At 39.7% G+C, this 23,531-nt stretch overlaps 3 protein-coding genes across 10 annotated transcripts; 1 reads left to right on the top strand and 2 right to left on the bottom strand.

The window, feature by feature from the left end:
• Positions 1-3,424: 3,424 nt before the first annotated feature.
• On the top strand, positions 3,425-14,069 carry mak (male germ cell-associated kinase). 7 transcript variants are annotated; one of them, XM_027013632.2, is made up of 15 exons: positions 3,425-3,634; positions 4,324-4,593; positions 6,588-6,642; positions 6,806-6,927; positions 7,678-7,760; positions 8,439-8,571; positions 8,857-9,028; positions 9,408-9,575; positions 10,249-10,509; positions 10,707-10,873; positions 10,991-11,133; positions 11,430-11,552; positions 12,393-12,512; positions 13,166-13,258; positions 13,384-14,069. In XM_027013632.2, exons 2-15 carry the CDS (start codon positions 4,493-4,495, stop codon positions 13,542-13,544), a joined length of 1,902 nt encoding a protein of 633 aa, XP_026869433.2. In that variant the 5' UTR covers positions 3,425-3,634; positions 4,324-4,492; the 3' UTR covers positions 13,545-14,069. The 7 variants fall into 7 exon arrangements, with proteins under 7 accessions (XP_026869433.2, XP_026869434.2, XP_026869435.2 ...); XM_027013633.2 differs by lacking the exon at positions 7,678-7,760 and adding an exon at positions 7,235-7,314; XM_027013634.2 differs by lacking the exon at positions 13,166-13,258.
• Positions 14,070-14,586: 517 nt separating this feature from the next.
• On the bottom strand, positions 14,587-16,219 carry tmem14ca (transmembrane protein 14Ca). Its single transcript, XM_027013619.2, has 5 exons — positions 16,108-16,219; positions 15,633-15,717; positions 15,358-15,459; positions 14,961-15,048; positions 14,587-14,714 (listed from the first exon to the last, which is right to left on the bottom strand). The coding sequence occupies exons 2-5, from the start codon at positions 15,706-15,708 to the stop codon at positions 14,657-14,659; spliced, it is 324 nt and encodes a 107-aa protein (XP_026869420.1). The 5' UTR covers positions 15,709-15,717; positions 16,108-16,219; the 3' UTR covers positions 14,587-14,656.
• Positions 16,220-16,871: 652 nt separating this feature from the next.
• LOC113579580 (tripartite motif-containing protein 16-like) lies at positions 16,872-21,768 on the bottom strand. Of its 2 annotated transcripts, none has more exons than XM_027013630.2 (7): positions 20,390-21,768; positions 19,784-19,840; positions 19,361-19,594; positions 18,956-19,115; positions 18,169-18,207; positions 18,026-18,055; positions 16,872-17,753 (listed from the first exon to the last, which is right to left on the bottom strand). In XM_027013630.2, the coding sequence occupies exons 1-7, from the start codon at positions 20,966-20,968 to the stop codon at positions 17,182-17,184; spliced, it is 1,671 nt and encodes a 556-aa protein (XP_026869431.2). In that variant the 5' UTR covers positions 20,969-21,768; the 3' UTR covers positions 16,872-17,181. The 2 variants fall into 2 exon arrangements, with proteins under 2 accessions (XP_026869431.2, XP_026869430.2); XM_027013629.2 differs by having other exon boundaries at positions 19,745-19,840; positions 20,390-21,765.
• Between the last annotated feature and the right edge of the window lie 1,763 nt (positions 21,769-23,531).

Genomic DNA, 23,531 nt, shown 5'->3' with positions numbered 1-23,531 from the left:
CACTTAGAGACTTCTCAGCTTGCCAAAACAAAACCAAAAAATGACATGGTCTTGGGTTTTTAAACAATGTCTGTGCCAGTGATTTCTTTAATCTGCGAGCTTTGTTGCATCATGTGTATCGGGTCAGTGGAGAGACAGGTGGCTGATCCTGGGGAAGTTTCAGGGTTCATGACTTAGCCGTATGGTTCATGTTTAATCCAAATTAATTCACATTATACATGGGCATGGATGAAAAAATGTGAACTCATCTGTATGAATTAAAAATATGGATTACAAGCTTTGGTTCAGCTCATGATTGCAAAATGTAAAATGTAAAACATTTAATGTGTGTGTGTGTGTGTGTGTGTGTGTGTGTGTGTTTTGAATGGAAAGAAATAAATGAAGTACTTAGTAAAGCTTAGTAATGCTGTATGTCATGTCCACTTTAAAACAGCAAACTCAGCCCACTGTTCTGTTTGGGCAACAAACCTGAGCCATTCCAAGCTTAAAGATGTTGACTTATTTTGAGCTGAACCTGAATGCTGTTTGCTTTGCTGGAGGTGTTTCTGCACCAGTGCCTGAAAGTCATGCAGGTCAGTTAGTGTGGAGGGCTATCGAGAGATAGCCCATCATGCTGCTGCAGCCCTGACTCAACATGTGCACAGGTGCAGAATTTGCAGCTGCTCTCTATAGTCACCTTGATTTGTTTTATACAATATTCCACGATGGGCTGAAATTTTCACAGCTGATATGGATTTGATTACATAGCATAGGACATCTGACCTGCATACCACATTGCCACATTTTAACCTTTTCAAAGCAATATTAATTTCAAATCTAGACTTAGTAAATCAATTCTGACAACAAATTATCTGCTATACTACTAGGAGGAAAGGCCTGCACTATTTTTTTTTTCACATTCGATTTTTGAAAATGTTTTACACAGCATTACATTTGTATCATTTTCATAGTCATATATGCACCACAGGACAAAGTCTCCTTAGGGGGAAAAAAATTAAAAATGTATATATATATATATATAGTGTGTGCATGTCATCTTCAGGTCAGATTGTGTGTGTGGCCCTTTATAGTGAAATGCAAAAAGGAGGTGAGGGAGTGAGGAACACCCCTATGCAACCTAATCCAGACAGCTGCAGGATGTTCCCCCTTCATTCTGATGCTTAATGAATTCCACTGCAAACCAAATCACGCTTAACTTCGCCACGACTGATGCACTGGTCTTGCACCAAGTCAAAACAGATTAAATATGCACCTTTTTTTCTAGTTTTGCATCTCTCTATCTGAATATCATGATTGGTTTAGGTGACCCACAGAGGTGCCAGGGGAAAGCAAGGTAGACTAATCTAACATCCATCAGTTTATACCCATTGAGGTCAGACGACATTTCTTTCTTAGAATGTTAAAGTCCTAAAGTTTCCATTTGTGGTCCAATATGGGCTTCTATGAATAGCATATCTAACCATCATACCTAAGCAGTAGGATACCTTTGTATTTTTAGCAACAATATATACATTTACATTTACAACATTTCATATATTTATTTACTTTTAATAAAAATACTTATGACAACAGATTTATTTATTTACACAAAACATGATGTATCAGGGGAAAATGAAGGAGATTATATTTTGCATATTAAAATTTTTTTTTTTTAAATGTTTTAACATCAACGAACATGCACACTTCCCCTTGCACACTTCCCCTCTGTGAAATTAGAATATATGATGATTTAAAGAAAACATCATGACACCATGATCGTGACCGTCACCCAAGTGCACTTACAATGAAAGTAGTAAATATATGTGTGTGGTGACGGCATATATACTCCATAGTTGTGTGTGTAAATATATATAGTGTAGGGCTCCTACTACCACTAATTCAGAAGCACTTTGCTTGCACAGCTGATGAAGGACCTCTGTCTGAAGCATCCAAGTTCTGGGGAAACTTGTACCTTGCCACAATTTTGTACAGTTCTACTTCACTCACACACACACACACACACACACACACACACACACATATATATATATATATATATATATATATATATATATATATATATATATATATATATATATTAGATAGATAGATAGATAGATAGATAGATAGATAGATAGATAGATAGATAGATAGATAGATAGATAGATAGATAGATAGATAGATAGATAGATAGATAGATATTAAAAATTGTAGTAAAGTACAAACAGTGTGTGTGTGTGTGTGTATGTGTGTGTGTTTGTGTGTGTGTGTGTGTGTGTGTGTGTGTGTGTGTGTGTGTGTGTGTGTGTGTGTGTGTGTGTGTGTGAAATAGTAAGAATGGTGCTTTTTTCTTTTTGAAGGCTCAGTCTGGTTGCACCTGAGCACCCTCTTTAAGGTCTATGCTTTTACCCGTGACTTTTTTTTTTACTAGTGACAATACAGACATGATTGAAGGAGTCAGACAGACACACACAGTAGAGAGAGGGGGGGGGGGGGGGGGGGTAGAGAGGTGAATAGAAAAGTGCTGCTAGAGGACCTGAGAATCCATTTGTATTTGTTGACTGGTTATAGTGGATTAAAGTGCTCTGAGTTCTGTATGAATCTAGTGCCAGCCAACCAAAAGAGGTACTTTGAATGAGCTGATGATACTCCTGAACTATGTGAATGCTTTTGAATGGATTTGGATTTGATGTAGCATATTGGTGACTATATAAAGGGCTTAGGACAATTCAGAAATAAGCCCTGAAAATTGTATCACTGACAATTTTCATTGATAATAAATGCTGTTAAAGTCTGAAATCAAGTAATTGTAGTTAATAATTACTGTGAGTTTTTTATTCTTAGAAGCAGTCTAACACAATACTTGCAATAAAACAATTGTGATTATAGCAGCTTATTACAGTGGAAAGGGCTATATATTCTTGAAAGTAGTCTATAAACACGACAGCCTACCAAAGTTCAATGCGGACCAAATGTAGAATAGAAATGGGTTGCAATTTTGGAATATTTAAACCACTAATATAGGATATAATCTGCAAGTTTTTTAAATGCTGGCTTTAGGCTTACTATTGTTGTAACCTATAAGATCACATATCTGTTGCAAAATAGACTGGTAATCATTCTGTTGTGAGGCGTGAGTATTTTTCACCTGTAAGGTACTGGTCTGACAGCGAAGATTACGGTTCTAGTGGCGTTAATACCAAATAAGTTTGAACACCATTTGTGCAGCAATTCTGCCATCTGTCGGTTATATACTGAGCGATGTTTTTGATGCTGTTATGATTTATTCCGTTACAAAGTCGGAACATCGCATTGATTAGAAGCATGGGGACAAATTTCCTTGCCTCGTTAAGTTAGCTTGCTCCATATTTAAGTTAGCTTGATACCTAGTTAAGTATTAATGCATGTCCTTTTAACATTTCCAGATCCACCCTTGCCCCGGAGATCATGTTCTCTGACAACAAATCCCACAACCCCCTTTGTCTCCATTTGAAGCGGGGCATTTGTTGCACTGCGTTAGAGTCCTCGTTGTCAAGGAGAGGATGGTACACGCCTTATCGGGACAGAGCAGGGAATTCAACTTCACCTATCTTTCAAATAGCTGTACTATCGTCAGTCACAGACAACGGAAAAGGGCAGAGTGTTATACAAATTGGTAAGTTTCTAAAATGCAAAGGGCGAAGAACAGGTCAGTTAAACAATACTTTTAACGGCTGAACTAACTAGCTTGCTACTTAGCTAGCTTTAGCTAGGTTAGCTAACTGTCACTGCTTTAACAAGCTTTCACAAACAATCCTAATGCGATTAGTACGTTATTGTTATGATAGTTTAGCTTGCTACTTCGTCTTTATATCTTAATTAAACACCTTCAAATAACCGCAAAAGTTAACCTGTAATATTATTTAGTATAACCTGACGTTTGCAATACCAATTTGCCAATATACATAGCCATACAAAACTCTTTATTAATACATGTGTCTTAATTTATGTGCGCCAGTGTGTTGCATCCTTGATCACATTTAAAGTTCTCCAAATGTATTAACTTTATCTTAGCTATGCTAGAAAGTTTATAAGATACTGCATGCAAGCTTTACATGGAAGATGGTGTGGTTGCTAGCTACCTTTTTAACATGGAATTATCTCCACACTGTTTACCTCTGTTTCTATGTGATGACTCACAAGGCTTATTCATCGACCTTGAGAAGCCTGCTAATGCCATTTGCCCTTCATGCATTCTAATTCCTTCTAAACCTCTTTCTAACCAATTACTATAGTCCAAGGCTCAGTCAGTGGGGAGTAACAAGTTTACAGAGGTGATTGAGATTGAGTTTTTCCTCTTGCTAGTCTTAGAGTGAACTGAGGGATGGCCTGGTACATCTTTCAAGTGTCCCGGGGCGGGCTATGACAACTGGGTACGAGTGAGCCGCATTGCTGGAACTGGCGGGACAGGACGCTAGCTGTGCTGGTGGTTCCGGAGAGCAGCGGCAGAGCTGCATGACATCACAGGGCGAGGATGAACCGCTATACAACCCTGAAGCAGCTGGGCGATGGGACCTACGGTAGCGTGCTCATGGGGAAAAGCAATAAGTCTGGTGAGCTGGTGGCCATCAAGAGGTATGGAGGATGATGACAGGCAGTGATCCACAGACCACTTGCTGGGCACCCCATTCTATACACATTTTGTGGGCTTTTATATCTGCTCTAACACAGCTGGTTATATCCTCAAGTAATTATTGAAGACATTATAGGTTGAGGTAGGTGTGTAAAACTAGGAAATGAACAAAAAGTTTGTGATGCGTGGTAACTCCATGTAAAACCCCATGGGGCAGTGGTAGCTCAGTGGTTAAGGAACTCAAGTTGCTGCCAGTTCAAGCCCCACCACTGCCAAGTTGCCACTGTTGGGCCCCTGAACAAGGCCCGAAACCCTCAATTGCTCAAGTTGTATTCTGTCATAATTGTAAGTTGCTTTGGATAAAAACGTCAGCTAAACATCATAAATATATATGTAAACAGGACCTTGCTGGGCAATCAAAGTACTTCAGAAGTTCTTGGAAGTAAAGTAGTTTATGTTAGATACAGAAGATGTTTAAATCATGAAATATAAATATAACACAAAGATGTAGAGTTAATAATAATGGCAGTGTAGTACACAAGGTTAGCAGAGAAACTGTTTTTTAGACAGTGTTTCTTCATCAGCTGTATATAGCCTATATAATGTGGTAGCCTACCTACAAGTATGACAGTATTCAGTATGACACAGTATGTTAGAAGTTCTCATTTATCTAATCATTTTGTTGCCTGATTTGTATGAATTGATATCTTGGAAAGTGTGTTAGGGCCATAGTACAGTGGGCATTCATTCTTTATATAAACAGTCCCCTGACCAACAAGCATGTCAGCCACACTCTTTGTCACATCGCTGTCAATTCTGCAGCCTGGTCCCATTCTTTAGCCCTAAGTGGACCGTAACAAACCCAGTTTGCATACATGTCTCCTGAGCACCAGCTGGCCTGTTCCAGCTTACAGTCTGTTCTTTCAGCAGGGGTGAGTAAGCTGAATTATGAATGACACTGAGACGCTGTAGCCCTCCAGGAAAAGACCGTTTCCATGCAAAGTGATACTCCAGTGACGGTGAAAGGAGTGAAAGTGCATTGGCATTGTGTTGCCTCGGTACTCTGTCAACAAATATGTAATATTGGCATGGCATGCCTCGGATTATGCACGTTAACGTATGTTTTGTACATTACGTAATTCTCTATAATTCTCCATGTAGTCGCTAGGTAGTTCAGGTCCCTGGGTAGGCTTACACATGCCGCTTTGCACACAAACTGTTAGCCCAGCTTCTTACTGTACATAGCAACGCTGTCTTATAATGAAGCAGGGGCCATTGCATTAGTGCTGCTAGTGGAACTAGATAAGCCTAGACTGCTCTGTTGCTTCCAGTTTTTTATGTTGTCAATGCATATTTGGGGGATTGTCAGTTGTATTTAGAATTTTAATTTTTGTTGGTTCCTTTTGTTTTTATTTTAACCCCTCTAGAACCTGAAGATTGGCAATCACATTAAAACAATTAGAGCAGTGTAATTTTCTTTTTTTTGTGTATGGTTTTCATTAAATTTCATATTTTGTTCAGTTCTGTTTGTGAGTAAGTGGTAGAGCAAATGATCTGCAGAGATAAGGAAGCAAATTGCACACTCAGTGATCCCACTGGTTAAAGGGGTAATTAGCCATACCCATTGAATGCTCCCATAAATAATTAGATTGGTTTCAGATCCCTGCTACCTGTTGGAAAATGTGACTAATATTGGCTTAGGCTGTCAAATTGACCAAAACAATCTTGACAAACAAACCTAGTGATTGTTATTAGTTTTGAAAGGATACCAAGTGATAACCTATCGGGTTGCAAATGTGCCCTTTAGCAAATCACAGTTGTTTGTTACAGTGCGCTTTGAGTGTCTTGACCTATCTCTGACACTCCAGATGAGTGTCGGCTATGTTTTGATGAATGGTTTTCATGCAATAGAATGTGGTCAGTTGTTGCTAATAAAACCATGTAGATTGAACTCAGCTATTGTTTGAACTCCTTGAATCCTCTGTATGTCTCCCAGAATGAAGAGGAAGTTCTACTCCTGGGAGGAGTGTATGAACCTGAGAGAGGTGAAGGTATGAACTGCAATTTCCATCTCAAATTCTGAAATGAGCCGACTTGATTGGGATGGGTTATGAAGTTCCAATTTTTATTTGCTACATTGCTCTTTGAAGTCATCACATATCCTTTATGAATCTGTAAACCTTTTCAAATGAATATCTGTATATGTGTTTTCAGTCATTAAAGAAACTGAACCACGCCAATGTGGTGAAACTGAAGGAAGTCATCAGAGAAAACGACCATTTATACTTTGTCTTTGAGTACATGAAAGAGAACCTGTACCAGTTGATGAAAGACAGGTATGAGGTGGCTACATCAGAACTGTACATATTTGACAATTGCCCACTATAAAGACTGACATTAGCCATCACTTCCTTGTAGCCCCATCTGACCAATAAACTGACAATCCACCTATGTATATTTATCTGATCATGGGGTTTTTATGTGGAAAATCCACATAATATTACTTTTTGGAGTATAGCCTGGATTTTAAATGGCCCTCAGGAATTTTAATGTAAAATTGTGGCTACATAGTGTGTTTTGAGACTCAGTATAAATTATCCTAAAGTGAATAATTTGAAGTTGTGTTGATTCTCTTGTCTCCAGAAACAAGTTGTTCCCAGAATCAGTCATCAGGAACATAACCTTTCAGATATTGCAGGGGCTGTCATTTATTCATAAGCATGGTAGGTTACTTAGAGCTGTGATATTTACGTTTAAAACATTGGAACAGCTGAGTGCAGGCTGAGCATGAGCTTCTGCTGATTGTGTCTGCAGTCATGTGTTTAGCATCCTCCCACAAAGACTGCTGTTCTCTTCATCTTTTTATTGACAGAATGTGCGATGCATCAGGGGTGTCAAAGAGACACAGCTAAATCTTCACTGGATCTATTAACCCATTATACTCAGATAAACCCACATTTGCAGCACCACAGACTGTCTCGCACAATCTAAGTGTGAAATAGTTTTGGGATCCTCTCTCTTTCCTTATTTTTGCTTTCTCTTTCTCTTTTATTCTCTCCTTTGTGCATGAAATGCTCTTTCATCAGGGAAAATAAGATGTTCACTGAAAATGAAATAAGGAACATCATGTTTCAAGTGCTTTCTGGTTTGGCTTTTGTGCACAAACATGGTAAGAGCTTCCTTGATTATTCTTTCCTTTTCTTTCCTTTTTTAGAGAGCCAAAGTGCAACTCTCACTACTAGTTCAAAGCACTTTGAGGACTGTTATGAAATATTAGCAAATATTTGGCAAATATGTATTTATGTAAAGCCCATTTAACAAAGGAATAACCCTGCCTGATAGCAGTTTAAATGTGTTGAACAGTTCACAAATGTAAATCTAGTTAAAAGGAGTTTGCACCCTGATGAACAGGTTTCTTAATATACAGACCATTTTCTGTAGAAAAATTGGATTTCGAGAGTGCTTTGAACCAGTGGGCAAGGAGGAATTATCAGGCTACTTTTAATTCTTCTGTTTACAAATGTCTTCCTTTGACCATAGAGCTCTGCATTGTGGCTTTCACTATAATTTGTTGTTTTACCTAGTTTGTGTTTGCTCTGATTGTAATGCAATTCACATGGCTGGTGTATGGATTGTAATGCAATTCACATGGCTGGTGTATGGATAAATGTTGAATATAGTCCCAACTTATCACATCAGTGTCTTCCAACTCCAGTCATGGAGGCCCTCCTCCCTACACTGCACAGATTGGTGTTTTTTCTCTGTAATTCTGTGTTTGGAGTGCAACCATTTAGTGTTATGCTAGAGTTTATCATGACTACTTGCATGAATTGCTCTGCTACCGTAGGGTTTTTTCATCGGGATATGAAACCAGAGAATCTGCTGTGCATGGGTCCCGAGCTGGTGAAAATCGCTGACTTTGGCCTGGCCAGAGAGATCCGCTCTCGTCCTCCCTACACAGATTATGTCTCGACACGATGGTGAGAATGTTTGTTTTCTTCTCAAGTGGACAGAAATGTGGCAAAATGGTATAGGTGAATTAGTGATAAATATTATTTATTAATTCAGGGGATACTGCTGGAAAAAAATATTTCAGTTCAACTCCTGGGATTTTTTTTTTTATTTGAGGCTAATGGTTCACCTATAACTTCTGGGCTCATCTTACCAGTCCAACTGAGCAACCTTGTTTAATTTGACTTTAGAGTGTCTCTCAGACACAGCGTTGACATGTAGCACTTTTTCATGGTGTGGGTGTGTATGTGCAGGTATCGAGCACCTGAAGTGCTTCTGAGGTCATCTGTTTACAGCTCACCCATAGACATGTGGGCAGTGGGCTGTATTATGGCGGAGCTCTACACCTTGCGACCTCTTTTCCCTGGCAACAGCGAAGTTGATGAGATCTTCAAAATCTGTCAGGTCCTCGGGACTGTCAGGAAGGTACATCAGCAGAAGCTAATGAGACAGGACAAAAAAGAAGTCTGGCTTTCAGGAAATGTTTTTGAAGTAAATCAATAACAGCATCAACTGTTATAAACTTAAACTCTATTTATTAGCGAATATTTAAAATATGAAGAATTATTTCAGTAATCTGGTAGTCAGCTCCTCAAGAGAATGTTAAAAACCTTAGATAAATTGCAAACCTTTTAAAACTTTTGAGAAATGTAATAAATTCAGTTGTAAACGATTTGTGTCATGTTGATTTTTATTTTATTTTTTTCCATTTTCCATGCAGTGGTATTGTGGTATATACCTGTCTCTGCAGTAGCAAATTCTAAATCCTATTTTTCCTTTATTGTATGGTTATCCGGACCTACAGATGGACTGGCCAGAGGGCTATCAGCTGGCTGCAGCGATGAACTTCCGTTTCCCTCAGTGTGTGCCCACACCCCTAAAGACCCTTATCCCCAATGCCAGCAATGAAGCTCTGGTGCTAATGAAGGACCTCCTCCAGTGGGACCCAAAGAAGAGGCCCACTGCTGTCCAGGTTACTTGACTCTCAGCACTGAGTTATGTCCCAATGAGACAGTGATGTTTACTATCCAGTCACAAATAGTGAGATATATTCATTGTTTAAATCTGAAGCTGTTGTAATCAATGCTGTGATCAATAGATTTTCTTAACTTGCATCAAACTTGGTCATCAAAAAACTCCCTCTAATTCAATGCCATGTAGACATTTCTCCAAAGCCCACCCTCTGAAGACACTCAGTGCTTCTGTGTGCTTTGTGAATGCTCCAAACAACTGACAGAAAGAAAAGAGTGTGTCCTTTTAGGAAGTTGCATGATTAATTAATACATCAGGACCAAGTTGAAATTTGTAGTTACTTATTACTATTTACTATTACTATTTAGGACAGTTAACAAACTTCACTGCAGATATTTTTGTGATTATTAAAATGTATAAATCATTTAGTTAAATTTAACTATAGGAAATAGCAAGCTTAAGCTTACACTTAATAGAATTTGTACTTCCCCACAGTCACCTTATTTTTATTGCTATAATGAAAATGTAGCTAATTAAATGTACAACATATATGCTCACCATGCTCTCTATTAGTTGACTCAAACTTTCTTAACTCCTGATAGGGGCTTGTCTTACACAGTAGCAAGATGAACAAGCTTAAACAGTTAAACAGTGTCTGTATTTTAATGTTTCAGGCCCTCAGGTACCCCTACTTCCAAGTTGGCCAGATGCTCGGACCACGGCCGCAGACCTCAGACCTCTGCATGCCACAGGCGAGACCAGTGGAGAACAGCGAGGCCAAAGCAGAGCTTCAGTCAACCTCAGAGCCAGCCCCGCGCTCTCAGGCCAAGGCCCAGGGCCGGAGCTACCATCAGCCACTGCAGCAAATCCCCCTGCCCCAGTCTGTCTCTCAGGCAGACCGCCAAGCTGAGCCTCTCCCACTCATTACCCAAAAGGTGAAAGATCCATGCTCCCGAATACCAGCTAGGCTGTAGATGCTCACACAATTTGTCCAATTTGCCCTACAGTGTTTCTTATAAACTGATCAGAAACATTCAGTAAAATAGAAGGCTTATTGTAACCATCACATTTACAAATTATGCTTGAGTGTGCAAGCTAACCCAGTGCTGAATATGTGGCTGCACTCCTGAAGAAGTCAGTAGGGAATGAGAACACCCTGATGGGGCTGAAGAGTGGGAGGAGACGCTGGGGACAGACCAAGATGTCTGATAGCTGTGAATCAGATCGCTCAGATACTGTGTCTGATTCCAAAAAACCAAGCATGGCTACAGATGAGGACAATAGGGAGATCACTTATCTGTAAGAGTGTGCTCTTGATTAATTATTTATTTATAGACAAAATCTCACTGCTCTTCATATTTTGTATATTTTACACACAAATCTGAATTTTTTCTTTTAAATTACTCTCTTATTTAGGCCAAAGGAACATAAACCTCTTTACACTTTTAGCACTGTGACAAAATTACCTAGCAGCATCAGAATGAACCAACCAGACTCCAACCTCCAAAGCATCTCCTCGGCTAGACAGCATTACCTTCGCCAGTCCAGATACCTCCCAGGCAAGTCCTCGATATGTCCAACACAGAGAGCATTAAATGTTATTTAACTGGGGATTGTAAAGGACTCTCATAAACAGAGCAGTGTGACCTGGGTTCAAGCAGTATAATATTACTATATTAGGGCTCTCTGTTGACTGCATTGTATTTTGTTTAGTTAAAATTGAGTTATTTTTGATGTCTGGAGGGATTGGCTGGGTGTTCTTTATACCCTGTTTACTGTGTTGCATGTCTTACTGCTAAATGTTACATGACCAGGTTGATCAGCCAGCTGCAATTAATACACTCATCAATTTCAGGCTTGATAAGTAAGAGCACACCATCAGCTGGGGACAAGGAGTCCCAGAGAGACAACAAGTCAAACCCACTGTACAAACCACTCGCTCCTATTGGAGGAGCACCGGTTTCCAGAGTCAATCCAGGTAGGTTTACATGTTGCAGGTTAGCCAGCAGCTATCAGAACACCAAGGCAGTTCAGGTAGTAATGAGCTGGCTTTCCTGACCCACTGCTCATTTTCATTGCTTCTCCAAGCATATCGTGCTGTTCTAAATGCTCCTAAGTGGTCGACCACTGTAGTAATCAGGTTTTCTATTATTGATGCCCTATGTGAGCGACACGCACTATAAAATCCTATTGGAGATTCTCTCCTTATTCAGAGGCTGCTAGTTCAGTATCACATGTTCAGCCAGCTCATTATCAGGAGAGGCATCGAAGCCCAGACACAAGGCATTAATTTTGAATCAGTCTAATAATAGATTCACACGTCCCTTTTCCTGCACCTCAGAATTTCTTTACTGTATTCACATTCCTTTGTGTGGAAAGTGGCACTTTGCTTTTCTGTTCCTACTGCTCTAATATTTCCACTATTTCCCCTTGCCTGCATCCTTGCCACTCCTTATCCCCAGAATAATAATAATAATAATAATAACCAGATCCTTACTGCCCCAGTTCAGCTAAAAGCACATCTTACGAGAGAAAAGAGAATAATCAGTAGAACAAACTGTGACCAAAAAGCAGGACTTAAATAACTTTTGACACTTAACAAAATTACACGTCATTTATAGGTATGAGAAAGTGTTTAAACCCTTTGGATAATCTGAATTTCTGAATGAATAGGTCCTAAAATGTGATTGGATAGTACTGCTGTTTGTTTTTATTTATCATGACTTGGATATTGATAAAATCATATTTTTGGAGCCACATTTATTATCTTCCTTAAAAAGTACTCACACTTACATTTTAAAATGTCTCCGGCTTTTAGGAAATTTCATAAGCACCAAATACAATCTGTCTGGGGGTTATAGCCCATCTTTCCAGAAGAAGGAAGTTGGGTCAGTTGGCCAGAGGATTCAACTTCAACCAGTTGGACACCACCACCCCCGTATGTACTAGGGCTTAATCATCAACCTCATTAACTTATCGGGATGTTAACTCATGATTTCACTTCAGTCTTGATGATTATTCATTACTCTCTCCTGTAACCTTTCTTGCCAAGGCTGAGATTCAAATCAAACTCATCCCAACTTAACTACCTGCAATTTGTTAAGGTTCAGTGGCTTCGGTTTTTCTTTGAATACAAACGCTGTAGGCCTATTCTTGTTTTTAAGCATTTTAATCAATAAGTTATGCAACTTCATTAAAACAATAAATAATGATGGGAGTTTTGCAGTCTAAGAACTTGGCAAGGAAATCAAGAGGTAATGGATTCCATAGTTTTTGGCACTGCCCTTGAGCAAGGTGCTTAACACAAAGTTGGTCAAAGGGGATTGTACCCGTAGTTGACTAATGTAGGAACTTTGGACAAAAGTGTCAACAGTTAAATCAGACGTTCTCAGCCTGTGTGCCATGTTTCAGTACATTCTAGCCAGGTAATCAGGAGCTCTTTATTAGCTGGTTCAGGGGTATGAGGAGCTAGAATGGAACAAAGGACTGGTATGGTTGGATCACTTTGAACTTCTGAGATTGTGCTGTGCCTTAGTCTTTGCTGTTTCTTTCTCTCCCATTCTTCACTTTCTTCATTATTCTGCCTCTTAGTTGATCTTTCTGCCACTACTGATTGTAAAACTGGCAAAGCAAAAGCTTCAAAGTCAAAAGCTGCTGCTACTTCATTGAATGAGAGCTCTGAAGGTAAAACATGAGGACTTGCTATTCTCAAAGATGGCAAAAGCCAACCAGTTCTGACCTGCAACTGTCTCTCCTGAAACAAAATCCTAAGGCCTGTGTTCCTTAACATAACTAAATCTACTCTTCAGGTTTCGATGGTTGGAAAAAGCGCACAGAGCGATCCCAGGTTAAAGGACCAACTTACTCAGCCTTGGAGAAAAATTCTGCTGGCCTCCACTCTCGAGTGGCTCCGGTCCAACCTGTCCACGGCCGAGTGGACTGGGCAGCAAAATACGGAAGCCATCGGTAGCACATCTGTAGATAAGCCGGTGCCATTCGGATCGTGCCGTTATAGACTGAGGCTGGGTCTTGTTCCAGTGCTACTCATGCTACTGGCTACTGAGTAAAATCTGATGCTGTTGTGAAGCTGCTGTTAATTCATCGTATAAGTTTCTTAGTGGAACATAGGGGGAATGCTGTAACCTGGATATATCTAGTTGTCAGTCCTACATTTTTATTATTAAAATGTGCTTTAATTATACAATAGGCTAAAGTCTTTAGAGCCTTAGCTGTTGCTAACTTCACTGACTCCATCTTCATGAAAGATTAGCTACATTCAGATTAGCAGCATTAATTTTATGTCCTGAAGCGCACTGTGTTCTGATGGTAGAGCTTATAGCCATGGGATTTTTAAAAATGTAATGTTAGGTCCTAAAATTAAAATTTTAAACAATGGTGTTTAGATATCTATGTGTTCAACATTTTGTATTTATCTTTTGCTTTTTTTGGTATGTGACCTGATTTTATAGAAAATATACTTTTTTTGTACAACACATTCATAAAATATGCTTCTGCTTTTTTGACATTATGGGCGAAAACTTTCAGAATGGAGTTGCTCATTAGAAACAACGAATAGCCAACCTATTAATAACAATGGGGGGACTTAAAAACTGGGAGCACTCATGACTAAATTTTCATTCAAAGGTCAGAACAGATTATAATAGCAGAACATCAATTAAGACATGATACATTCACTATGCCACTTAACGCACGTCCATACGTCCAGTAGATGGTTTTCTATAGGAGTGTTTTTACTCACACAATAGCCTGTTATCTCTTTTTTCTAATTATCTAAATTGTAACAATACTATTGGTGTCTAGATTTGTCTTAACTAAATATGCAGATAACAAGTCTGGGCAGTTTGTAGTTGTAATCAATAAATACTTACATTTTTCTAAGACTTTTAAGCACATTTTTGTAAGTATGGTGAAATGTACAATTTGAGACTGTAAAATGGAAATAATGGTAAACAAAATATAATATATTGTACTTAGAATTCATATTTATTTATTAACTTTTATACAAAATGTGTGTGTGTGTAAAATCAGTGATTTGGTTCAGGGTTGGGGGGGGGCAGTTTATCATGCATCTTGAGGTTTCTGTAGAACTCCAATACCAAGCTTTGCCAACATCAGAATGCTGGGAGTTAAAAAAAAAAAAAAAAAGGATGAATGAGTCAGGATATAGCATTTACACTTCCTATATAATAATGTAGCAGTGTTATCAAGGATTGAGAAATTGTCAGTTTTCCTTGTCTGTTACTACACATTTATAATAAGCAATAAAACCCTCTAAAAGAGCAAATATGCATTGTATGGTTTAGTGCAGAGGTTCTTGGATCCATCTGGAGGAACCTCAAGTCTATGAAGTATGATCAGAAGGTACCTTGCTCCAGCTACTACACCCGCAGGCATGATCTTCCGAGAGCTGTAAAATCTCTTTCCCATGATGGCACCGAGGGTTCCTGATGTAACTACAAAACGCACACAAATTAATAAGACACAGGAAATGAATGTCCCTAATAAATTCTGTCTGTAAAACAATACATAGAGTGGGTGCAGACCTGGCCTCTTCTGCTTGCCACTTCCCTGACTATCTGATGAAGTTCTCTGCTAATTCAGTATTCCAAGTGTTGGAATTTTGAGTTGTTTTTTTTTTGTCTTTTGTCACATTTATAAAGTTATACATCTGCCTATTCAGAAACACAGTGTCTCTTAAAATGATTAAGTAGTAATGCTTTTATATGAAAAAGCATTCATTAAAACAAAAATAAAGCACCAACCTAAAGACACCCAAATATTTTGGGGGTCTTGTGACACTTGGTAGGCACCAAAACCTGCCAGACCTCCAAACAGTAGCCCAGCTGCCAGAGAAGGGACACTGCCTGCAGGTAGAGGTTCCACATGGTGACCAATACAACTCAAAGTACATTTACTGAAAATCAATCCAGAGATGACTACAATTAACACGTTCCTACAATCACTCTGTCAATTCCTTCATCAGCGGCTATAATGTGGTATTATAGGACTGATTAAAGTTCTTTAAGACACAGCTTACCTGCTTTGACATAACCCATCACTCCTCCAGACGCCACGAGGGCTGCATATCCATATCCAACCCAGTCCACGGCCATGATCAGTGCCTGGCAAAAAAAAAATAATAAAAAATTCAATGTCAATCAATGAAGCAATCAGGGAACGTTAAAGCTCAGTTACCACAATGCACACCTGCTTGAAAAAGACCGCAACCACAGTAGTATTCATTACTGTAAAGTCAAACATTGACGTGCACACTCAAAAGTAGACACTGTAATCTTCGAGTTGGTATAAAATGTGAGCATGCCAGTTGGGCGGTACACATAGCTGGCTGTTTATCTATGCTAGCTAGTTAGTCCAACTGGCCGTATCACTCGGCGTACGTTACATTTGTGGTTGAAAATGACAAACTCTTCGAAAGATTCACCAATTGCTTGAGTCAAACAAATTGAGTTAACTTCTCATAGTGGCAGCAAAATTAATTTAAATGTACTTACTTTCCAAAGGCCAGCTTTTAGCTAGCCGGCTAGTAAACTTGTCGAAGATGTCCTTGCTTGTTAAATTCAGACCTATGCAGGTTAGCTAACTTAGCTGCACGGTTCTGCTTGAACTGACAAGCTTAACAACCAATCAAATCTCACGCTAAAAAAGTCCGTTCTCACGTGCATCACAGATGCCTGATGGGACAAGTAGTTTTCTGAGAAAACCCTCGGGAGACAAAAATGTTATTTGGTTGGAAGACAACTTTCTGGAATTTACTTTCCCATAGCGACACTTTATTTTTTATTTTTATTTTTTTTTACCCTTATTAAGGTCACACCAAAACATTTATAACTTTACCCAGTGTTATTCTTGTTCATTCTTATCCCTGTTCATAATTATAACGCTTGTCCCAAGTTACGTGTCTAAATGCAGATCAACTGTCTTACATTTTTGCTTTGTATCTGTTTGACAGCTTCTGTAAAACCACCTGACAAAACGCTTAACAATTACAACATACTATTATTCTAAACATTCACAATGGAAATATATTGATATAACGCTCCGTAAAAATAACATTCAAAACTAACATCAAAAATCAAACAGATTACAATTTAGCTTAGTAACAACAAAAATGTCCAATTCTGCCATCCAGTGGTTAATTATTACACTCCAAGTAGGAGCGTAGCACTACACTATCCTAAAATAAAAGCAAAGCGGACTAACATAGACTACAGTAAACCGTTAACATATCCCATAATCGCGCATACACACGCACACAGAAATTTGATTAATTTATTTGACCTCAGAATCATCTTAACATCGTTCATTATCAAGCAATCTGTGGGTGCAATTTCGCTTTGTAATATCACAGATTTAAAATCCACAGATAAAAAAAAAAAGGATTCTGAATCACTTTTAAGAATAAATAGTGATAATGCATTAATTTTAGAATATTTTTAGATGAATGTCATACCTGTACAGGATTTATTAGCAGGCCATTTGCTTAGTTAAAACCACGTATGCATGTAAATATATTTTTATGTCCCAACCAATAAGAATCCTGATTAAATCTTGAAAGAAAAAGGCCATCACAGGTTTAGTAGTTTAACAGACATGTGCCCTTTTTCAGAGGTAAGGGCAGATCTGCCAAATAAAACTGAATCTGTGCCTATCTGCCATGCATTTGCCCAGAAGCCAAAACCAGGGTAGAGGGGCTGGGTGAAGCAGGCATGGGCTCTGTGTAGCAGGGTCATCTTGTCTGAGACGCTGTAGAAGGACAATATCCCTGCCCTGTGGTCCAGATAGACTCCTACTGTGTTGGCTGCCCTTGGGGTCACCACGGTGACATTATCATTGCCATGACGAAACACACAAGATAGCTGGAAGCAGTCCAGCCCCCAGGAGAGAGTGTCTCTTCCAAAGCCACTCTTTACAGCCAGTCCTCTGCTCTCACGCCCTTCAGTCAGGCCTACTGTGCAAATCCCAGAGCCACTCCACTGGGCCTCCCAGTAGCAGCGCCCTGTCAGACCTTCCCTGCAATTCATCTGAGGCCACACGCTCCCTGAGGAAGCACCAGCGACCCATTCCACAGCCCTGCCGCCCTCGCACACACACAGGTTGGGGTGGCCAGGTGCAGAATCCAATGTAAGGTAACAGGAATCTGCAGAATACAAAAGTGGACTTTATGAGAGAATACCCAACAGATAGGGATAAAGTGCACTATTCTCTTGAAGGTTATTGACACTGTGTATGTATGCATGTTTGTGTGTTTGTGTGCGCGTGTGCGTGTGTGCGTGTGTGTCTGTGTGTCTGTGTGTGCATACATGTGTTTATACAGGGGCAAGTATTTAGTTCTTTGTAGGGGCAAATGTCCCCATGATGCTGGATAACATTATACATGGTGTTTTTATGTGTGTATAAATATAAACGTACAGTGCAAAAAATCTTTCCTCGTCTTGGGTTCTACAAGAGAAGATATATGTAATAATTATTTGCATAACAGCAGAGAAGAGAATACAATATATATTGTCATAAATAATTAAAACATCAGCCAAATTTAGCATACCATCACTAACCTGGAATGACACTGAGTGGTGTTTCTGGTATATTTGTTTCTGTTTGCAACAATAAATGAGAACAACAAGTTAAAATAAATTAATACTGAAGTAGATAGCAAAATAAAGTACAATTGACCCTAAGTGACTAATTTAGACTCTCTGCTATAGATCTACACCAGTGTTTCCCATTTCAGATCTGGGCAAGATCATATTTTTGCTTGAACCAAGCTCCCAGCACAGTGGTATTAAGTGTTCTTGGTAGCTTGAGTCCAGCATGCTGGGATGTGGGACAGTACAAAAATGTGCACTGTCTGATGAGCACTGAGGACTGCACCGAAAAACACTGAACTGCACTACCTGCCAAAAGTCTGATTACATGTGCTGGAAACCTTTTTAATTGAAAATATTTTAACATATTACAATAATAATTTACAGAGCCAAAAATGATGTAGCCTACATATTGCAAGTAGTGAGATATAAACTGTATCTAACTGAATCCTTGATTGAAAGTACTCTTTGCTTGTTTGGTTAAGTAGTTTCTTCAGGAAATCACCAAATATACCTTTCCAGATTTTAACCCACACATCAGACTGACATGCCCTTGCTCTAGGTGAGCACCATGACACTGTGAAATGTACTGAAATATATCCATTTTCACATGCATTTAAAACAATAGTGATACATTAATTTAAAGTAGTCAAACTTGGCTGGTATCATACCTTCTGGCAATGCTTGTGCAACAAACCTAGAGCAGAAGAGCAGGAAGAAAGCTAGTACACCATCTAATTCAGACCATTAGACTCACCTGTTTCTAAGATGTTGCTCATATGTGTGCCACAGATGTTCTCCAGGATCTTCTGAAGCTTCGAGACAAACTTTATGACCTTCTTAAATGTGGCTTTATGATTAGGGATAGGGACATCAAACGCTTGAGGGACAGATGGATGATTCAAAAAGAGGTAACTCTAAAAATACAATAATTGTCATGTAAATTTTATAAATACAAGCAATATTCCCTTAGATCAATATTACAAATGTTTGCCCTCTGGACAAAACACACACATACACAATGAGCACATACACCACAAAAAAATAAGATGACACAAATAATAATACATAAACAATTTATCAGTTTACCCTGGTGTAATCTACGTGTTCTTCTGATATAACAACATAAACAATTTACTTATAATAATGCAAATACTCCAACCTGAAGAAAGTCAATGTGATCGTTAGTCTCTAAGGTCTTCTCCAGGTCTGCAGCTGTCTTTCTGAGATCAGCTATCTCCATCTCAACTCGCTCCAGGAGACCTTCTGCTCCTCTTAGCTCAGTCTTCTCCTGTGCTTTGAGAAACTCCATCACCTCTGAGTGCCTTCTCTTGATTGAGGCGAGAAGCTCGGTTGACGTCCGCTCAACCTCTCCAGAGGCTTCCTGTGCAGAGCACTGGCAGGAGCAACACAGAAATTATGTGCATTAAAAATATGGTCAGTCCGTATGAAAGCGGGAATCAAGATCAAAGGTAAGCAAAGCCAGCAGCTGAAGAAAGGTAAGCAAAGCCAACAGCTGAATCAGTAGATATCTACACAAACGTACCTTGATGTTCTTTACTGTCTTTTTCAAGTCTTGGCTCACCTTCTCTCTCTGCTGGATCCCCTGGTTCAATGTCCTTCCCAGACTTCTGAGCTCTTCCTTGATTAAACAGAAAAAAACATCAAAGCACTGATGATAAATAAATAAACAGGCTTTTCATTTGAGCGCTTGTAATAAAAACCATATGTCAGAAATTTCGCCTTTTTGTGCAATCAGTTCTTTTAGTTTTTGATTTTGTTTTTCATTAAAAATGACATTAAAATGCTAAATATGCTTTATCTAAACTTGCTTTACTTCATGTGGGCGTTAAAATTAAAACTTGCAATAATGCTTTATATGATTGTTTTTATTTTGTAGAATGTGGAAAAAAGCAACAGTAAATGGACATGTATGTATGGTTTTTCATTGCAAGGGTCCATTTACGGAATTAGGTATGTGGTTCTTATCCAGAATGACTTACATACATACATCAGTATAAACAGTGTGTCAACCTATTCCCTTTCCTAAGCAAAATTAGAATGGCTTTAATTGTGGACAACACTTTATTTAAAATGTGCAGTCCACATTTACCTGTACATGTGCAGCTTGCATTGTCTGTTTCCTAGAGTTGCATGAAGCATTACAGAACATTCAACAGCCACCGCTTACCCCCTTTTCAGCTCGTGCATTCTCAGCCGTCAAAATATCATGGCCTTCGTGTTCTCCCATTGTACACAAATAGCAAACACAAGCCTGGTCGGTACGGCAGTAAAATTCATAGAGTCGGTCATGAACAGAGCATATCTTCTCCTGCAGTCTCTTGCAGGGCGCAACCAGTTTGTGCTTCTTAAAAGCAGGGGATTCAAAGTGGGGCTGAACGTGAAGCTCACAATACGAGGCCAGACACACCAAGCAAGATTTGACAGCCGGCAGTATGTTGCCCCTGCACGCGTCGCACCCAACGCTGTCGGACGGGGGGGGACTTTTCGGCGGACAATTTCCACTTTTCCAAAGTTTCTCCACCAGCCCAGCAAGAATAGTGTTTCGATTGAGCTCGGGCCTTACGTCGAAACTGCGCCTGCACTGCGGACAACACGATCTCCGTCGATCATCCTGATCCCAAAAATGTGTGATGCAGTTGACGCAATAACTATGTCCACAGGGGATAGTAACAGGGTCATGAAGCATGTCCAAACAGATCGCACAGCAGACATGCTCCATGTTCATGGAAATGTCTGCCTCCGCCATTTCTCTTCTCTTCTGAGTTGTTTTGCTTTTAATGCACTTTCACTTTTGATTCACAGAATTCGCCAGAGACTTCCTGTTTACAAACGCAATCGCTGGATACAGTCGGACAACTACACGGCTGCAGCTGCTAAATGTCGTACTTTGTAGAATCAGTGTTGCGGTGTCCAGCGACAGGTTGCCTTAACTGGGCATAGTAAAAGTTATTATCTCAGTAAAACCAATCAGAAAGCAAAACATGCAGTCCCGTTATATCTGAAACAGCATAGGGGCTATGGGGCTCATAGATTAAGGCACAGCGTGACACTAATTGTTTTTGATCGAGTGGTTGCATGTTTAAAATAAAGCAGTAACTCGTACAGTTTAGAGATGACGGTGTGGTTTTACTGCATTGTGACTGTGTACCACTTTGTACCACTAGGTGGAGATCAAGTACAGTTAAAAAGAGTCGTTTTACGATGCAGTTCAATCAATCAGTTAATGAGCACTAATTTAAATAAACCGATTGAATTTCAATATTGTTTAAATATAAGGTTACTTTAACAACATTGTAGAAAATATCTTAATAAGTTGTTTCTGTTGCAACTGCTCCATTTTGCTCATGTTAAAAGTTACCACAAGTAGCCTAAACAATCTCACTTAACAGAAAATGTACATAGCTTCTTTTATATTGAGCCATTTCTTTCTTATGGAAAGCACCACCATTATGTAATTTTTTGTTCAACCATGCATTTTGCCAAAAATGCAAATCATCTAGTTCGAAAAAACCTGTGAATATCTTAGCAAATGGTTGTCCTTTGTCAAAAAAGCTGGCAATTACTCTGAAAATCATAGTAACAAATTAAAAATAATAATATTAATAAGATTTTGATTATTGAATGTCATAAATATATAAATGTGATATATATTTTTATATATATTTATAATGCTTTGAATAATTTACCCCAAAATATTAACACACTGTGATTCATAATGTTTAATAAATTATGTCATGAGTTTATAGAAAAATTCATTATGAAATAGAACATTTCATGACTACATGCAGCTTCTGCATGGCACTAATTTCATTCTCCTGAACATGTACATATGTACACACACACACACACACACACACACACACACACACACACACACACACTGCCTGTTGTTATTAACATTCATAACTTTGATACTCAGAGTATCGACACAGCATGTTATGAACAAACTAAATGAAAACACCACATTTCCCCTAAATATTGATAAATTGTGCAATATACAATGACTCTATGTTGTTTAATAGAGTAGTTTAATATATTTGTATATTTGTAATATAATGAGTATGACTGGCCTTACGGAGGTCACTGTATGTTTGGATAGGCCCCTGCATCTGTGAGCACAGTGATATTACACACATGCATACACATACTCACACTCCTTCACCACCCCCGACCACAGTACTCACATTACCCCGTGGGTATAATTATTTTGCATCGGACGGCTTTCTCTCTCTCTTCCTCTCTTGTTTACTTGCGCTGTTTTCCTCTTTCTCTCTCTCTCTCTTTCTGGGTTTGATCCAGGGCCTTCGAGGCAGCTGTAGGGACTCAGTAAGCTTATCACAGTGTGCGGAACGCCGCTGATGGTGGCATCAAACAGGTGGGGGGATTACTCACAACCTGCGGCCCTGGCAAGAGCTCTCCTCCTGGGGCTGTGCAGGTTGCCTGGCCTCTGCTCCTGTTCACTTTCCCTCCCTCTCTCATTCTCGGCCTCTGTATCTCCCTTCCTCTCGCTCCCTTTCCCCCCCATTGGATTTATTCCCCGCTCCTTCTGTCCATCTCTCTCTTTCTCCGTCAGCCTGCTCTATCCTTCGGCAAAGAGCAGGTCAGCAATCCTAGTACCACTTTACCCCCCCCCCCCCTCGGTGTTTGAAAGAAAGACAGAGAGAGGAAGAGAGGGAGAGAGACAGACAGAGAGAGCACTGGAAAGAGGGTAAAGAGTGGGCAGATGCAGTGCACGCGCAGACTTGCGTGGCTTCAGCTGCAGCTTGCCCCAATGCAGTGGGGTTTGTTGTCGTGTTTTCTGGGGGTTTTGAGGAGGCCCACCACCATGCAGCGACTCCTGAAAATCACCGTATGCACTCATCATGATCACCATCACCACCAATTTCATCATCATCATCATCATCATCATCATCATCATGTGATTTTCTGGAGACGTCATCCTGCTGTCGCTCGGCAGCAGCCTGGTCACATGCCTTGCCATGCTATACTGTAAAATCCTTGGGGCAAAATCAAGGCATTAGTGTTCACAGCAGCCCCCGGTCTAGAGGGCTAGGGTGTGCATGTATATTTAGCGGATTTGCCTGTGTGTGTATGGTCTGTTCATGTGGTTGTCTTTTCTCCCTTGGGTTTGACCTACTCCTTATGAGTGCCGGCATCTCCATCAAACTGCCGGCAACAGGCGGCGAGAGGCGGCGCTGTGCTGTGCTGATCAGAGTGACAGGGCTGCAGTGGCATGGCGCCTGAGTGAGCCCAACACACCCCTTGGCACCATGCCCCCGCACCCTTCTGTAAGCCCAACCTCCCCATTC

This window comes from Electrophorus electricus, chromosome 5 (assembly GCF_013358815.1).
Source record: "Electrophorus electricus isolate fEleEle1 chromosome 5, fEleEle1.pri, whole genome shotgun sequence".
Lineage (NCBI taxonomy): Eukaryota > Metazoa > Chordata > Actinopteri > Gymnotiformes > Gymnotidae > Electrophorus > Electrophorus electricus.
Note: the sequence above shows the minus strand (reverse complement) of the source record. Positions and strands in the feature narration are given on the sequence as shown.

Excerpts from the sequence above, each read along its gene's own strand:
- mak (XM_027013632.2), top strand. The coding sequence starts at position 4,493 with ATGAACCGCTATACAACCCTGAAGCAGCTGGGCGATGGGACCTACGGT. Across the intron at positions 10,510-10,706 it reads TCCCACTCATTACCCAAAAG|AAGTCAGTAGGGAATGAGAA; the intron begins GTGAAAGATCCA and ends GCACTCCTGAAG. Across the intron at positions 10,874-10,990 it reads AATAGGGAGATCACTTATCT|GCCAAAGGAACATAAACCTC; the intron begins GTAAGAGTGTGC and ends TCTCTTATTTAG.
- tmem14ca (XM_027013619.2), bottom strand. The coding sequence starts at position 15,708 with ATGGCCGTGGACTGGGTTGGATATGGATATGCAGCCCTCGTGGCGTCT. Across the intron at positions 15,460-15,632 it reads GATGGGTTATGTCAAAGCAG|GCAGTGTCCCTTCTCTGGCA; the intron begins GTAAGCTGTGTC and ends CTCTACCTGCAG. Across the intron at positions 14,715-14,960 it reads GGTGTAGTAGCTGGAGCAAG|CATTCTGATGTTGGCAAAGC; the intron begins GTACCTTCTGAT and ends TTTAACTCCCAG.
- LOC113579580 (XM_027013629.2), bottom strand. The coding sequence starts at position 20,968 with ATGGCGGAGGCAGACATTTCCATGAACATGGAGCATGTCTGCTGTGCG. Across the intron at positions 18,208-18,955 it reads GAGCAACATCTTAGAAACAG|AAACAAATATACCAGAAACA; the intron begins GTGAGTCTAATG and ends TGTTGCAAACAG. Across the intron at positions 18,056-18,168 it reads ACCACTCAGTGTCATTCCAG|AACCCAAGACGAGGAAAGAT; the intron begins GTTAGTGATGGT and ends CTTCTCTTGTAG.